General features: G+C 53.4%; 1 protein-coding gene across 1 annotated transcript; it reads right to left on the bottom strand.

Annotated features, from left to right (window-relative positions):
* Positions 1–158: 158 nt before the first annotated feature.
* On the bottom strand, positions 159–16,992 carry SELENON (selenoprotein N). The gene is made up of 12 exons (XM_064635420.1): positions 16,834–16,992; positions 12,983–13,100; positions 11,779–11,909; positions 11,080–11,292; positions 10,167–10,291; positions 9,291–9,428; positions 7,454–7,535; positions 6,338–6,526; positions 5,328–5,433; positions 4,406–4,518; positions 3,628–3,729; positions 159–2,472 (listed from the first exon to the last, which is right to left on the bottom strand). Exons 1-12 carry the CDS (start codon positions 16,945–16,947, stop codon positions 2,302–2,304), a joined length of 1,602 nt encoding a protein of 533 aa, XP_064491490.1. The 5' UTR covers positions 16,948–16,992; the 3' UTR covers positions 159–2,301.
* Between the last annotated feature and the right edge of the window lie 587 nt (positions 16,993–17,579).

Genomic DNA, 17,579 nt, shown 5'->3' with positions numbered 1-17,579 from the left:
CGGGACCGGGGGGTGGCCGGGAGGGGGGTCCCGGTGCGGGGCGACAGCGCTGGGAAACCCCCGGTGCGGGCTCAGCCCGACCCCCTCCCCGCTCCCCAAGCCCCCCCGAGGGACGGACGGACGGACGGACGGAAGGACGGACTGCAGGAGGCCGAGGCTGGAGGGATGGATGGTTTTACCGGTGCAGCTACAGCCGGGCCCGAGGGCCCCCCCGCGCCCACCGGCACCGCCCCTCGCAGGGGCTGCTCCCCCTGAGCCCTCCCCGGCCCACATCGGCCCTGGCCCGCCGTGGGTTTCAGGCCAGGGCGTCACAAGGCGCAGGGAAGGAGGGGGGGAAACAGCACCAGCTACCCACCCCACCCAGCCCTCCCCGAGGTATCGCTGACCCTGCGGAGAATTTACAGAGTACATCGGTGGTTTACAAACAGGACACAGGCTTGGCACGGATTAGTAAAGCCTCGCGCGGCAGCTGCTTGTCCACAGCCCACCCACGGCAGCGGGTGGGCAGCGACGGAGCAGTTTGGCAGGTTAACAGGATCCAGGACCCCCTGGACCCCCCCAGGCTGGGGGTGGCTGTTTGGGCTCCCTCTGCTGCCCTTCTGAGCTCTCCCGGGAGCGCTCAGAGGTGGCTGCAGGAGCCCAGGGGTTCACGAGAGTAAAAAACAAGGTACTTTGTAGGATCCCAAAGGCTTCCTCGGAGCCCTGAAGGGATCGAAGTCCCCCGAAGGGATGAGACTGTCGGTGTGGCAGGAGCTCGATGTCTCAACATGGCACTGCCAGTCCCAGCCTGTCCCACTGCAGCCCCTCGGAGTGTGAGGAAAGTGCAGAGCTAATGCATAGTTATAAAGCCAACACTGGGGTAATTAATCTCACTAGAGCAATTAGTGAAGTGGCACTGGTTCAGCCCAGAGGTCCAGCTAAGCTCAGTCTCCAGGCTCGGGTACAGACAGGAGGGCTGGGGCAGGGTGGGGTCAGGATATCACCACTCCCAGGATATTCCCTGGACCTGGAGCCCAGGAATGAAAATACCTCTTTTGATTTGGTCCAACAAAATTGTGCTTCAGGGAGCAGAAAAAGCATCACCAACTGGCTGCAGGCAGCTCCTGAAGATGCTTTGTCTCCTCACATATCTGTAGGAATATGCCTAAAACCCGTTTCATTTAACTTTTCCTTCTCCAAATTACACAATTACGCTCGCTCTGTAGCCAGGCATTGGCAGAGAGTAGGGGCAACTGCTCAGGGTGGTTTCAGATAAGGGAGGAAGGCTTTATGTCTGAACAACATCTTTGGAAAAATCTCCTGAAAATATTTTTAGTACTGCTGGCTTTTAGAACTGCTCAGTTCTCAACCAGGTAATGCTCTCAGGGCAGTTCCCAAAGGGAACTTCATGGTTTATCATCCAGGGTGACCTGGAAGCTCAAAGCAAACACAGAGAGGGCATTGCTGAGGGGACACTGGGAGAACCAAGGTCCCAAAGCCAGCAGGGTGGGAGCCCTGGGATGAACGGGGGGCACTGCTCACTGCTGTGTCCCAGAGCCTGGAGTGCATGGACTGCACTGGGGGGGCTCAGCCCCCCAAAACTGATCCTCACCTGACACCTCTGAGCTGCACCAAGTGCCCTGGTCTCCATTCCTAATGTTCCTGTGTGAAGCTCAGCACCTCCCTCAGGGGCACAGAGCCTGAATGAGTGAGACCCCTCTGCCACCAGGTCACACAAGGCCCTGGGAGGCCACTCCAGAGCTCATCCTCCAGTTCAAACCTCCCACGTTCCTGTCTGCACATTCCCAGCTACAGTCCCATCACACACTGGTTGTCACTGTCAATAAATGCTGTTGTCAGGAGCTGGCATCCATGGCACTGGCACGGAGGTGGGAGGAAGGAGCTTCCCACTGGCTGGAGTCTGTTCTCACCACGAGTGTTTGGTCATAATGGCAATTCTGCAACAGTCCAGTCCTGCAGATCAGGGTTTCTGGGTGATGCTGTTACATCTGGGTGATGCTCCTGAGTCTGAACAGGAGCTGGAAAAACAAATGAGGGTAGGTGGCAGACCAAGGCATATGCACTGAGAATGTATTCAAGTATTTTTTAACTCCTGTAAAATTTGCCTGAACTCAAAAGGTTGTGTAAACTGGTATCACTTGAAACTCAGCCTCAAACCAACATCCAGAGCAAAGCCCTGCCCTGGGACTCTTTGCAGCTTAACATCAATGTCTGGCATGAAGATGAGGAGGAGTTGCTGTAACCAAAATAGATCTCTGAAGTCTTTGGCTGTCTCTGTGGGGCATTCAGGTGCCTTTGTTTTTAGGTCTGCAGGTATGGTTTTGCTCTTTGCAGTCCTTCCTTCAGGAACTGGAGGTAAGTTGCAGTTGAAGGGTCTTCAAAATTGGTTGAGAAACTAAAGATGCTGCTTTCAACATCTTCAGGCTTCATAGAAGTGATGTCCAGGAAGTAGTTGGCATTGATATGGTGAATCTGGGATAGAAAAAAGATGAGAGGGAACTTAAAGGGCCAGAACAATTCCCCATCCGCTGCCTTGGCCTCTGGCCAGGACAGAGGTGACAAGGCTGTAACAACTCTTACAGAATCTCTAATGCTTTGCAGATGCTAATTCAGGGACCAGGATCCAGGTTTGCATTTTAAAATCAGAGAAAGGTGTGTGAAAGACAACAGTGTCTGTCTTTCCCCAAGTGCTGACCCCTGGCTTAGGTTAAGAAGAAGATGAAAGTGATTTGGGAAAAATCATGGAGGCTCAGATCATTTGTCTGGGAGTAAAGGCTGGGGAGACAGAGCCTGACCATGCTGGTGTGAGCCCTCAGCCCACACAGCTGCAAAACCAGCACCTGAGCTTCAAACACTTCCCACTCCCCATGGAGCTGGGAAAGGGGGACATGTGGCCACTGACCACAGAGAGGCTGAGCTGAGGTTTGTCCCCAGCCCGTGGCCTCATTGCAGGGGAGCCATGAAGAGACAGTGAGGGGACCCTGCAGGTGTGACCAGCTGGTATCTGCCCAGCCAGGGGCACAGTTGGACCAGCCCTGGCAGGATCCTCCCCTGCAGACAGCCCAGCCCAGCAGCTGACACAGGCAGCACCGTGCTGCCAAGTGTCTGGAACTGTTGTTCATCAAATCCAAGGTGGGGGGGCTCTGAGAGGCTGCTGGGGAGCACAGCAGAGCCAAAGCGTGTGGACCTGCTAATGGCTGATCTGCCATGACAAATCTGGGGAATCAAGAGAAAGATAAATGTGCTAGAAGGTGCTGATAAGGAGATTTTCTCCAAAGGATGAGCACAAAGGACAATGGGCACAGGAAACAAGCTACAGTGGCCTCCCAAAGGTCGCTGACTCCAACCAGGGACAACGAGGAATCGCAGGCAGACACTTGGTTCAGGTCTGTTCCAGCCCTGCTGCTGCTCTGTCTCTGAATAAAAACACATTTGTTTCAGATTTCTGGGTAGAGCTGCTGCCTGTCTGCCACAGCATCCCTGGGAGCACCACACCATGAAGGGCAATGGCTCGAGGGGCCAGGGAATGGCTGGGGCAGTGGACACTCACTCCAGGGTCTGGGAGACCCTGCAGAGAACAGTTTCTGGTGGGAAGAGCCCAGCCCAGCTGAAGGGTATTGACTGTACCACGGTGCCGTTGGGGAGGCAGATGATCATCTCCACAGGGAAGTTGTATTTCTCCAGGTGCAGGTCAGCCAGTTTGCTGTAGAACTCATTCTCTCTGTTGCTCTGTAGGGAGACCCCAAAGAAACACGTTTGCACACCCCAGAACTGGCAGAACAGCACACGAGTACACTGAGCATGTGAGGGAGGGACTGAAGAGCTGCTGTGCAGCGTGGTGGTAACTGGTACCATTCTCACAACTTGCTTTACTATTCCCTCTCAGTCTCCCTCTTACATTTCAGCTGTAGGTTTTATCCTTAAAGAATAAAATCACCCCATCACTGGCGGTTTCCAGGCACACCAGCAGTCTGATCTCAGCCTTTTCCAGAGTCTCCAGCTCTGTGACTGACAGCATAGGCCCAGAGATGGGCTCAGAAGTGGGGAATGGTGCAATCAGGAGACTCAGGGTTCAGAGGGTTACTTGTTTGCTCCCTGGGTTGCAGAGAAGTCAGCTGGTTGATGGCACCAGTGGCCTTGGGCAGGGCTGTCTCCCAGTGGAGCATCTGGTTTAGCTTTTAAAACTGGCACCAGGACAGAACCAAGAGGGTCACTGTGCCATTTCTTAGGCTGCCTCCATCTGGTGTCTGCTTGGCCCCTGCAGGGGCTCAGACATGGAGGGCTCGAAACCAAAATCCACCCCCCTGGCAGAGGTATGAGCTCCCCCTCCCCTGGCACCCCTGTGCCAAGCCCCATCTGCACTCCCCAGCACCAGCAAAGGTGGCAAGTGTGGTGTGAGCCTCACCTGCAGCTCCTCCAGCTCCTTCACCAGGGACCAGCTGCTGATGAAGCTCTCGTTGAGCAGGGCGAGGATGGGCGAACTTTCCAGGACGGTCTCCCGGAGAGTTCGCCCCGAACCTGGCGCGGGAAGAGGCACAGAGGGGTTTGATGTGCTTCCTGAGGTGACTGTCACCACCATCATTCAATGCCACCCCGATGCCACCACTCTGGCTGGTGTGGCAGCTGACTCTGGCTCCCCCCCAGCCCTTCCCATTGTCTTTTTCCCTCCCTTGTTGGCAGTTTTCCACTGCTGTTGTTTCCTGCAGGTGCTGCTGACGGAAGGTTCACCAGAGCAGACCCCAAGCCAAAGTCTGCCACCGATCCCTGCAGATCCCCTCGAGTGCCACTCGCTCCTCATGCCCAGCAGAGCCCAGTGCTGGGGAGTTTTTAAGGGCAGACAGAACATACCTATCCCCTCCCATCCATCCCTCCTGCCCAACGTGGCTTGGAAGTTCTTAGGCACTGGTGGGGGAAAAAGCTGTATATCAGGACAATGCCAAGCCCACATCTTGCTCTGGCTTGTCCTGTGCAGGTGCCAGGGCTGAAGCAGAGAGCAGTGTCCCTTTCACCCTGCCAGTGCTGCCTCTTCCCAAGCAGGCTGAGAGGGGAAGAGAAAGGGGGAAGATCCATGTCTCCACCTTGACAAAGGCACTTGACTCACACATTGGTCTGCGGCTTGTCTCAGACAGATCTGATCCTGCCACTGGGGAACCAAGCTCATATCAGTAATTCTCCATTTCCAGCCTTTGTCTGTTCAGCATCTTCAGTGCCAAAAAGAGTAACAGAACATTTACTGCTGGCTCGTGACCAGCTCCCTGACCCCCAGCTCTCCTCGGAGCCCAAACAAGGCACATCATCCCTCCCAGCCAGGCTGGGAATGCCCTCACCTCAGCAGGACTGGTCATCCAGGGCCCCCCACAGCAGGATGGAGTGCACCAGCTTCTTCTCTGCTTTTGCTCTCTCAAAAGCTTCTGTGAAGGGCAGGTAGGAGATCTGGAGACAGAGACAGCGTGAGGAACAGACACAGAACTGCCCAGCCCAAAGAGGAGCAGCTCTGAAGGAACCAGACTGTGATCCCTCACTGGCACCTGCAGAGCCCTGATTTTACTGACTGCACAAAGCATCTGCAACCCCACCTCAGCTGCCCAGGAAATCTGGCCTTGAGATATTTATTTACAAAACCTCACTGAAACAGCCTAAAAACTGACCCTGCACAGAGATTGTTCCAATCACTCAAATGAAAGGAACTGATATTAACATCTTGGCAGCAAGAAGGGACATTTGTAAGCTCAGGCACAAGAAGGCAGCCACTGAAACGTGTCCCTTCAGCCAAGGAAGCGGTGACAGGCAGTAGCCATCTGCTCCACAGGCTGCTGGCATGTTAAATAGTTTGGGTCACCCAGAGCTATAAATTTGTGTCTCACTGCGGGATGCAGAGGCACAGGCAGATTGTGTGTTCTCTGCTGATAAGGAAAGCTTGGTCCAAAGGTACCTGAATGCTGCAAAAGTAATGCCAGGGGAAAATCATTTGTAAGGAGCACGAGCCTCCTCAGGCATCACGGCAGCAGCCACTGATAAGAGGCAGGAAGGATGAGCCTCTGCTTACAAGACAAGCCTGGGACACCTGACATGAAGGCTTTGCTCCTGCCTGTACTGCCCTGTGACCCCAAATGCCCTTTCAGAGATGCTGCACTCCTTCATCTGGAAGCTGAAGCCCATCAAGCCGTGCATGCAGTGCCTGGAGGCACATGTTGAGCTGGAGACTCTCACACTGCTCTGAATGCTGCTCATGTCTGTGGGATCTGCTTTCTGCTTGTTCTTGAGGTGACTGGATGTCTCAGTGAAGACAACCTGCCCCAAATAAACGTGCCAAGAAAGAGCCCAGCCCCTTTCTCACCTTCTTAAATGGATACATGGCCACTTCCAGCTTCTGGGCTGCCTCTTCCCAAGGGATTTCCTGCTGCCAGGTTATCTCTTCAAACACAAACTGGATGGGCTCCCCTGAGGGATCCCTGCCATCAATGATGTTTCCATTCTCATCATGGATCACAGAGGGGATTGAGGGCCCTGTCGATTCCAGCTCCATCTGCAAGACAACAGGCTGAGCTGGACACTGCAGACACCCCAATCCTGGTCTTTCTGTACTCCAGGACAGGATGAAGATCCAAAATAAGACTGTGCAGCTGCTAATGAAGGTACAGCCTGATCTCCTGTCTCCTGGAGCTGCACTTTACCAGTTGCAGATGTGGGGGATATACCAAGAAAGCAACTTCATTTCCTTCAGCTGTTGCTTGGCTGTGCTTGCCAGATTGGAAATGCATGAGACTCCATGTTCCCACCTCCCCAGTGGAGATTTTTAACTGTGGGACACCAGATCCTTAAAATCATCAGGACCTGCAGGGCTGATGGGAAGCTCTTGCTTCCATCACCAGCTCAGCCCTTACAGAGCCCTGGGAAGCCACAAGAGGGTGCAACAGGGAAAGCTGCTCAGGAGCTTCCCTGTGGCTCTGTTCTGGTACAGCTGAAATGATTTTAAGTCTGTTTTCCTGTCTTTTGGCAATTAAAAATAAACATGGACCTAGTTTAGGAGAAAATGGGGCTGTTAAATTCAGGCATTCAAACCCCTGACTTATGTTTCCTGTCCCAAGAGCCAGGATTACCACAAAACAGAGGAATAACCTCATGCAGTTTCTAAATTCAGACCCACTGTTGTGAGCTCACCTCCTCATCTTCCCCTCCTGCCTGTCAGATGATGTTTTAAAAAAGGAAAAAGTCACATGACTCCAGGAGCTTAGGATTCAACCCACATGGAGGGAAAAAAGAATACATCACAAAAGCTGGCAGTAGGGAGCCACACAGAGGACATACACAGACCAGTGGAAGTTATATTGCAATACTCAAGAGAAGGCTCTAAAGATCAAGGATAATGGATGTGATACAGCTTGGGGCCACCAGAGCACAAATCCCTGCAGAGCTGCTGCCCATGGATGGAGGACTGGGAGTGACCACACACCTGAGGCAGGTATCCAATATCCACTTCCATGTTGCTGCTCTCACTTGCCCCGTACAGCCACTCCATGTCCACGTTCAGAGACCTGCAAGGGGAACCCAGCATGTCCATAACCCAAGGCTAAAGCTGCATGTGGGAAACCCCCCCAAAAAAGGCAACATCCAACACTCCTCTTGCAGGGTTCAGCACTGGAGCCTGGAGGCTCTGGCTCCTTGGAGATCACTGTGTTCCCTCCACCAGACCAACACCACCAGGTCCCTGCTGGATCAGGGCCCAGGCACCCACTCAGCACCCTGGGAAAACGCCCTCACACCTCTGAGCTCTGTCAAATTACAGAAGAGAGAGATGTCTTTGCTCCCTCTGCCTTCCCAGCACTTAATTCGCACATTCTAATCCTGCTGAACTTTTAAAAGTGTTTTTTTGGAAGCAAAAGGCTTTTGCAAGGAGCTGCTGGCAGAGCCCCGAGTGTCTGCTCGCGGTAAGAAATGTGCTGACAGAGCCACTGGGGTTGAGTCGCCAGGGTAATGTTATAATAGAATTTTCACTCCACACGTCATGGGCAAAGAGATTTGAAGCTTTTCTCCCCTGAAACACTTCCAGCTCCTTGCCAGGAGAGCAGCAATGAGCTAGTGCAAAGCTATGCACACAAAACCTTAACCTGTGAGACTCCAAGCAAAAAATATGTTGAAGAAGGAGCATTAGGCCTTGCTTAACTTCAGTGGTTGAAGCCAGGCACTGGGACTGTGCCTAGGGCTGCTTTCCACACCCTCCTCATCCCCCAAGTACCAAGGGACAGTTACTGGTGAGTGAATCAGACCCTGGAATGTGTCAGGGATCCTCAGTGACTAGAGGAGATGCATTTACAGGCAACTGCAGAGCTCAAATTACTCCTTTTCCAGGAACTTGGCTCAAAACAGCATGGGCTCATCCACCACAGACAGATGTGGCTGCCCCATCCCTGGAAGTGTTCAAGACCAGGCTGGACGGGCCTTGGAGCAACCTGTTCTAGTGGAAGGTGTCCCTGCCCATGGCAGGGGGTTGGAACTTGGGGGTGATGATTTTAAGGTCCCTTCCAACCAACCCATTCCATGATTCTGTGATCACAGACACACAGGGAGCTTCTGCAGCTTCCCACAGGTACCTGACAGCCGTGGGAGCCCCTGCCACAGCCAGGAGTGCTGGGACAGGAGCAGTGCTTGCAGCAGTGCTACTAATGAGGAGGCTGCTGCCTGTCTAGGGCAACAGCAGGGCAACTTCAACGTTTGTCTTCCCACCTGCCTGCAGGTACCTCCTTCCAAAGTGGTTTGGCACAGGATAGCTCGGGTTTGGACACTCAGCTGCAGCAGGTGCCAGTTGCATTCAGGCTGTGCAAGGACAACTACTCCCAACTCTGTGCTCCACGTCCCCAGCAGCCTGTGCCCTGCTTCTCTCCTGTCCCCTCTCCATCCTTGTCCTTCCCTGCGTCTCCCAAGCCAGATGCCCCCTGGACCTGTTGATAAACAAAGCTATTCCTGAAAAATTGCATCAGAACCGGTTTAGGGAGCAACTAGAGAATTGAGGACACGGTGACCGTGCCGGCCGCTGGCAGGGAAGGACGTGTGGGGAAAGCAGATGAGGAAACAGCAGAACCAGCCTGGCCAAAGCTCAGGCTGCAGCTCTGCCTTCCCTGCACTTCCAGGATGCCCACAGGGGACAGGGCTGTCACTGCACTTGTACCTTCACCTAAACAGAGCCCACCAGCCCCCCCCACGCACACAGAGCCCCTGGATTCCAGCTGGGCCTTGTCTGTAACAATCCTCAAGTCTGTTCAGCACCCAGGGGGAGGGAGAAACAGCTGTACCTGTTGTTAGGGACAAAGAGCTTAAACTCTCGGACATGGGAAGAGTCCTTGGAGAGGATGATGTGACCTGTGAATTGGCCTGGGGAAAACCAGAAGGGGAAGTCTGGTGGCTCGTTCAGCTGGAACTCAGCGTGGATCCTGAAAAGAGAAAGGAGCCGTCAGCTGCAGCTCTCGGGGGAGAGAAAGGATCATGTGCTGCACATGACAGCAGGGAAAAGCTGTCTCCAGGCACCAGAAATTATGAACCTAAACTGGGGCAGAGAGGTGGAGTTCAAAAAGCTTTTCATGCCACACAATTAAGCGAGTAAAAGACTGGAGAAGATCCTCTGGGTCAGGAACATCTCCAGTATTGATGCCTTTTGGAATTGGGCACTAAGTGTCCATCCTGGAGGACAAATTACATCATCATTTCTTGAAACACAAGCACAGAGCAAGACCCCTTCAGCCTCCCTTCCAGCTTGATCAGGCAAATAAAAGCTGTAACACTCCCAATAAAACAAGTGAATAATTCCCCAGACTCTCCCCCTTGCAAAGACAGCCCACCCCTTGATTAACCAAAATCTAGCAAATTTCTTGCTAATCAGACTCTCCCCATTCAGCCAGAACAGCTCCAAGGGTGATGGAGAACGGCTGCTGTCCTGCATGTGGGCACAGTCCCTGCCTCACCAGGGACACAGTGACACTGGGAGCAAGAGCTGGCTGTGAACCCCCCTCTTCCTTGACACTTCCCCTCCCTCCCAGCCAGAACACACCTGGCCTTGCACAGGCAGCATGTGTGCTGTCTGCCACGGGCTCACAGCAGCCTTCTCCACTCCCCTGGGATATGGGACAAACTCAGAAGTGCCCCCAGGCCCCCCTCAAGCCCCCTGGACCCACCGGAATGCTATGGTGTAGTAGAAGCTGCTGATGGCTTGGATACAGGCCACGGCCCCCTGGGGGGCAAAGCGGGTCTTCACGAAGGGCCGGGGGTGGAACATGCTCAAAAGCTTGTGGATTATCACCTAGAGAAGCAATTGTAGGAGAGCAAGAATGAGGACAGCTCCTCCACGCAGGTTTGCAGCTCCAAAGCAACTCCCCACCAGAGCAGGAAGGCGAGAGAATGGCTGTGACTTCAAAACTAGCTCAGAGACCAACCTATTCCCAAACTGAGGAGATGAAGCAAGGGATGGCTTTTAAAAATAAATCCATCTTCCAGGGTTTCTACGCTATTCCCATTGTTTGCAAGTTTCCATCATCCCAGTCAGGACAGTAAACTGATCTACGAGGCTGCCTCCATCCATAGGGTTTCAGATTTTGAAGGAGTGGGTGTGCAATCAGTAATCACAGCAGGCTGTGAAGGTGCATCAGCTCAGTGATCCCTGACACCTGCCTGGGCACCCAGGGGAGGGCGATGCTCATGCCTGGCTTTACCTGCTGTGTACACACAGTGTTTTTCACTTGTCAACCAAAGTGTTCCCCTCTGGGGTAGCACTTGGCCACTGCTCCACAAGGAATGATCATATCACACAGCTGCTTTCTGGATAACCCCCTCTGGGAAAAACCATCCTAAAATCCCACATGATTAACAAAGCAAGATGAAGTTACTCAAGTCAGCCTCATCTTGCCTGCTCAGTTTTACCTCCAGCTTAGGAGACGGTGCTCCTGGCTTTCTGCTTCCTTAGAAAACCCAGGGAGACACATAACAACAGCCTTGTCCCTCTGGGCATTCCTGTGATTCATCTGGGCTATGAAGCAGAACATTTCCACCAACTACATCTCGGGTATATAGAAACTGAGTTTCATCTCTCACCTCTTTGCCCTTGGGAGGCGGAGGGTAAAATCTGTTGTTGGAAAGATACCCAGTGAAGATGTTCAGTTCACTGGGAATTATCCACCACGGATCCCCGAGATCCAGTTTATTCTTTGGAGGAAGGAAGGCTTTAAACTGCCTGGCAAGCAGCACAGTCATAGGGGCTGCTGGGGCCGTCCAGTTCCTCAGCCCAGAGAGAGCAACGTGAGAAATCTGTGAACAAAAGACATTATCAGAGCCCAGACTGGACCCTTCCAATGCTCATGGATGTAAGGAGGCTTTAGAAAAGGGGGAAAAATATATATCACATTCTAAATTCTTCTGACCAACCCAAACAGTTCTGTCAGCTTTCAAGAATGTGAGTAATAGAGGAGAGGGGGACGTGCCACCTAACACCACTGCTCCTGGAATTAGCTCCAGGAGAGCCACGTCTAATTCCTACTCCCAGCTTCCCAGGAAGGGTGTCTTAACTGGGGCATGGAGCTGCTGAGTGTGCTGAAAACACTGAAATGCTGCAGGAAGCAGAGAGTTTCCTCATCACATCAAATCCCAAAGGCTTCAGCAGGACTATGTCCCCCTCCTAACGCTCCAGCACACATTCCCAGTGATGCTACCAGCCCACTGGACGTGTTTATTCCAGAATTTGTGGCCATATTTATTCCAGAATTTGTGGCCAAACACATCCTGCATGACACCTACTCCCAGGAAACCATCCTTGCTCTTCGTCATTGTTTCCATGACCAAAGGCTGGAATTTTGCCACGACGGACAGAGTCTCCCCGCTTGGATCAGGCGTCTCCTCCTCTTCAAATTCTGAGATGGGAGCAACTCCTAGACAAAAGGACAGGAATTTAAGCAGCTGTTTCCCCTCCCTCCCTTTTTAAGCAATTGTGAAATGATTACACATTTATCCCAGCAAATCCAGGAGCACTGGGAGTTTCCCAGCTGTCCCTATGCAGCAGAACTCAGACCCACCCCAGAGACAGTTTTGGCTGCAAGAATTAAAGGGGAGTCCTCCTTTTAGCAGCCAACTTGGTGGCTTTAAACTGAAAGAGAGTGGGTTTAGATTGGATATTGGGAAGGAAATCTTCCCTGTGAGGGTGGGGAGGCCCTGGCACGGGTTGTCCAGAGAAGCTGTGGCTGCCCCATCCCTGGAAGCATCCAGGGCCAGGCTGGACAGAGCTTGGAGCAACCTGGGCTAGTGGAAGGTGTCCCTGCCCATGACAGGGAGCTGGAACTGGATGAGCTTTAAGGTCCATTCCAACCCAAACCTGTCAGGGAATCCATGTTTCCATGCCTCAGCCAGGAAGGTTCCCCACACCTCGGAGCGATCCCAACATGCGTTCGAGCCCATCCATGACAGCAGAAGCAAACACTGTCTGTGTTTCCACTGCACTGGGAGCTCCACTGTGCATCATCATCCCCACACTTCTCCCTGCTTGGCACCAGCAGAGACATTTGCTCTGCACTGATATGGTCTCCAAACATGATCTCCCACAACTGCCATCCCAGAGAGGCCGCCCCAGCCGGGGGAGCGGATGAATGGAACGCTGGGACTCACTAATAGTTCTGGCCTAGCCTGGGCTGAGCTGTATTTGTTGCATTCACCCATCCCAAATCCCCTTTAAGCTCCAGACAAAGTAACTTATGTACTTTGCTAGTCCAGCAATGGGATCCTCCATCTTATAAAAACTCTACTTTGTGAAAGTGATGTCTAGGGCTTAAGCCTTTCCAAAAACATGTAAAGCTTCGCAGCCTCTCTTCGTGTAAATAAGACCCAAAACAGCGCCCAGAAAATAATAAAGTGAATAAAATATTAGGTGAATAAAACCTGTGGAGTGCATTAGCTTTGGTTTTTGCCTGGTCTGTGCAGGGAGAGCTCTGGAAGGCACACAGGTACCTACCTGTCAGCTTCTCAGCTATTGGCTTGAACTCCTCTGGGCTGAGGTACAGGTCATTGTTTGTGTCCAGAGATGAAAAGAGGAACAGCCCCTCATTTCCCAAGGACTTCAGAGCCAGCTCCTAGTTTGGGAAGAAGAGGCAAGTGAGATTTCATCCCAATCTCTTGCAGAAATCCGCTCTGGCCCCTCTCAGCCCTGAAGTTAATCTGCATTCTTCCCAGCACTCAAACACCATGCAGGGGAAAGATTAACACCCCTTGGCAGGATTTTGTGCTATTTACAGTTGGGATCAGTGTCCAGGAACTGTTGGCATGAGAATATTAAAACTGCATCTGGCTGAGTAATTCAAACTGAACCATTTGCTCAGAGTCAGATTAAAAATCTTTTGTCAGACACATTTCCCACTTTTTCCAGCTAGTGAGTCCTAAACCTGTAGATATTCAGAGCACCTGGAGATAGTGATTGCTGGAATGAACTGATGGGTAGTGAAACAAAGGCAGTCAAATTCATGAGTATCCACATCACAAAAACACAAAGGGAATGAGCTGAGCCCTTGGAACTCGTGAGATCCAAGCCAGCATTACTGCCCACAACTGCCCTGCTCTGGTCATCCAGCCTTGGGACTGGATGGAGCATTTTGGCTCCCTGCTCCCTCAGCCATCCATCAGGGAGCCACAAACCCCATGGTCCTCTCCAGAAAGCCCCACAAGATTCCAGCCACCCTGTGCCTCAGTTTCTCCCTCTGCAAAGCCCACATGGAGACCCAGCATGGCTGAAAGGCGATGTCTCCCTTGGAGCAGCCCCAGAAGGGCTCTGGATGCTTCCAGTTATTTCCACTCCACAGTCTCAGCCCTGCAGGGAAAGGGAAAACTTGGAGGCACAACAGAAGAGCTCCACGTTGGTGTGAGAGAAGGGAGAGATATGGAGCAAGTGAGACGAGCCCCTCACTGGCAGCCCTTGGCACATCCCCTGTGATCCATCACTTGGGGCGGCTTCCCCTGACACCCCTCTGGAAAGACCTGGAGCTGTGAGCACAAATCCTCTGTATTCTGCTGCTCTCCATTGCCTGCAGCACCACCACCATCCCCAGAGCTCCTGAATGAGTTTATTTTCCATCTGTTGCCTGCCAGCCTGAAGCAGCACTAATGCAGCCTGGAAGGCTTTGCTCCCATCAGCTGCAGCAACAAAAGCACTTACGAGCCTTCAAGGGCAGTTCCAGGCCTGAGACAGAGAGAAATAAAGACCCTGGAATACAAACTGGAGATCTGGATGTGGGCATGGCTGAGAAAAGACAAGGAGGGGAGAGTGCAGGGGCTACACAAGTGAAAAAATAAAGGAACAAGACGGTTATTTGTGCACAGGAACAATCCACTGTGGGCTGCCCACACTCCTGGGGCTAAAACTGTGCTTCTGTTCCCAGAATGAATGGGGATGTGCATCCTTGGCCCTGTAAATGGGGAATGTTTCCCTGAGCACCTGCCCTGTCAGCCAGGTGCCAGGATCACACCACAAAGCCTTGTGCCAGGCTCCAGGACTTCTCCCAGCTTTCATCTGGTTGGACTCTGCCTGCTGCTGGAGCGTGGGGAGAAATCATCATCCCTTACTGAGCAGGGCTGGAGGCAGGAGGAGAAGCAGCTGCACCCCACAGGAACATCTCTGGCTGCAGCCAAGACAGCAGGACGTGAAATGGGAACATAGGCATTGGATAAGAGCATCCAAAAATCAATGTTCAGACAGCGCTGAAAGCACGGTCACATCCCTCAGCTGCACTGACACACGGGTTAAGAAGTGACAAACCACCAGCAGGACCCCAGGAGTGCCCACCTGGCTGGAGAGAAGACCCCAAACACGGAGGAACAAAGGTTTCCAGGGAGAACACACCAGTCCTGCTGCGCTCGGCCACGAGGGACGATAAAAGTGATGTTTAAAAGGGGAGAGAGATGTCAGGGCTTGGCCTTCTGCTTTCTGATAACATTCACATGAAAGAAAGCTCTCACAGCTTGTGGGTTTTTTTTCCTTTTTCTTTCTAATCTGGGATTATAAGAAACACAAAGTTCCCCCGTTTGTGCCAGAGGGGTAAGACCGAGCTTTTTCAGTCTTTCTGTAGAGTTGTGGTTTTTCACAAAGAGTTTTCCTCTCCCACCTGCTTGTGGGTTGCTTAGCTAAACAAACATTTCCATAGAAAGAGACAAAGACATATGTTTGAAGCAAGAGGAAGAAAAAATGAAACCCTTGGGCTGTTCACATTTTGTTCTCTCCAGCAGGACCCAGTGACAGCTGTCTGCCTGTCCTCTGGAAAAACACAAACCTCCGGAAGACCTGGCTTGTGTCAGGCTGTGAGGACTGTCCTCACCCTTCTGTCCTTGAAGGAAAAATTCTTCTAATTAACTGGTTTGAACCACTTTTCCCTTTTTGCAATGCAAGAAGACACAAAGAAAAGAGGCATCCTTTAAAAACATCCTTTAAAAACGCTTCTCCTTGTACTACAGAAATATCAAGAAGGGGAAGCCTGCTCTTTTCCCAGAACCTTCTCAGATGTTCACAGACGAAGTGCAGGGCCAGGGGAGCGCCATCTCCAACAAAGGTGTTCTCCAAAGCACGGCACAGCCCTCGGAATTATGGGGATTACAATCAAAACCAGTCAATCAGCCTAATTTCAAAGAAAAAAAACCAACAAACCCAAACATACACAAAAAACCCATAAAAACTCTGTTCCTGTTTTCATCCCCTGTTTTTTTGCTGCTTCTGCAGTGTCCTTCACAGCCCGCAGCAGAGGAGGTGCTGCTGCTCCTGCTCTTCCTCCTCCTTCCAGGGGGCAGCTGGTCTCACTGGTCACTGCTGGAGCCTGGTGGCCACCACAGCTCCGTGGTGGTTTCAGCCTGGTGGCGGCCACCACAGTCCCTGCGGTCACCTCAAGCCCGGTGGCCACCACAGCTCTGCAGAAACCTGGCAGTGGCCACCTCAAGCCCCGTGTCCACTGGTGTGTGGTACCACAGCTCAATGGTGGCCACCTTAAGCTCTGCAGCTGCTGATACCTGTTTGTCCCTGCAACTCAGTAGTGGCTGCCATGGTTTTGTGGTCACCACGGCCTGGCAGTGGCCACCTCAACCCCAGCCACCAACACCCTGTGGCCACCTCAACGCCAGCAGCCACCGCAGCTCTGTGGTCACTTCAACCCAGCAGCCACTGCTGTGTGGCAGTCACCTCAGCCTGGTGGCAGGATCTCAGCCCCTGTGGCTACCCCAACCCCAGCGGCACCCTCAGCCTGGCCACAGCCACCTCAACCCCAGTGGCAACCTAAGTGTGGTGGTCTCCTCAGCCCAGCAGCAGCCACCTCAGCCCCTGGCGGCCGCTTAAACTGGCAGACATCACCTCAGCCTGGCCATGGCCACCTCAAGGCCAGCGTCCACCCCAACACTGGTGGCCACCAATGCCTGGCGGTCACCTCAGTCTGGCCACAGCCACCTCAACCCCAGTGGCCACCAACTCCTGGTGCTCCCCTCAGCCCAGTGGTGGCCATCTCAACCCCAGTGGCCATTTGATGCCTGGCATTCACCTCAACCCCACTGGCGACTGATGGCTGGTGGTCCCCTCCAGCCTGACTACGGCCACCTCACCACCGGTGGCCACCAGCTCCCGGTGGTCCCCTGAGCCCGGTGCTCGGCCCCCTCAGCCCCGCTGGCCACCGACGTGCGGTGCTCGGCCCCCTCAGCCCCGCGGCCGCCGCCTCCCCCCTCACGCTCGGCGGGGCGGCGGCGCGATCGCGCCCGCCATTCCCCGTCCCCCCCCCCTCCATCCATCCCCTCATCCCTCCGTGTCCCCTCCCGGCCCCGGCGCCGCCCCGTGCCCGGTACCTGCCGCCGCGCCGCCTCCGCGTCCCGGTAGTACTTGACGGCGACCAGCGCGGCGAGGGCGGCGAGGGCCAGCGCCAGGCGCGGAGGGGCCGCGCCGGGCCCCGCCATGGCCATCGCCCCGCTCAGCGCCGCCGAGCCGCCATGGCCGCCCGGCCGGGGGAGGCGTCAGGCGCCGAGGAGGGGCCGGGCCCCGCCGGCCGGGGCTCGGCCAGGAAAAACACACTTTTTTTAGTGTTTTTTAGTGCTCGGTCTGGAAAAAAAAAAACAACACTCTTTTTTAGGGTTAAACGACCGTCGCTGGCTCAGGAAAAAAAATCCTTTTTGGGTTTAAATGTCTCCGCTGGCGGGGCCCTCGGAGGGGATGGACCCGCTCCTCTCCAGTGCTCTTTGTGGGCTTTGCCTTTGTTATCGATGGGAGAGCGTGTGTGTGTGTGTCCATCCCCAAATTTGCAGTGGTCTCTGGCCCCTAATTCAGCACTTCCCAGAAAATAACCATGTCCTGAACTTGTAGTTACTTTCATGCTTCCTTTATTATCAGTGGGAGAGCTCTGTGTGTGTGTCCATCCCCAAATTTCCAGGGTGATCCTTAATTCAGCACTTCCCAAAAACAACCATATCCTGAACTTCTCCTTGGTTTTATGCTTCCTGTGGGCTTTGCCTTTATTATCAGTGGAAAAGCTGTGTGTGTATGTGTCCACTCCCAAATTTCCAGAGTGGTCTCTGGCCCTTAATTTAGCATTTCCCCA

The sequence above is a fragment of the Pseudopipra pipra genome, chromosome 24 (assembly GCF_036250125.1).
Source record: "Pseudopipra pipra isolate bDixPip1 chromosome 24, bDixPip1.hap1, whole genome shotgun sequence".
In the NCBI taxonomy this organism is placed as follows: Eukaryota; Metazoa; Chordata; class Aves; order Passeriformes; family Pipridae; genus Pseudopipra; species Pseudopipra pipra.
This window is presented reverse-complemented; position numbering and strand designations above follow the sequence as displayed.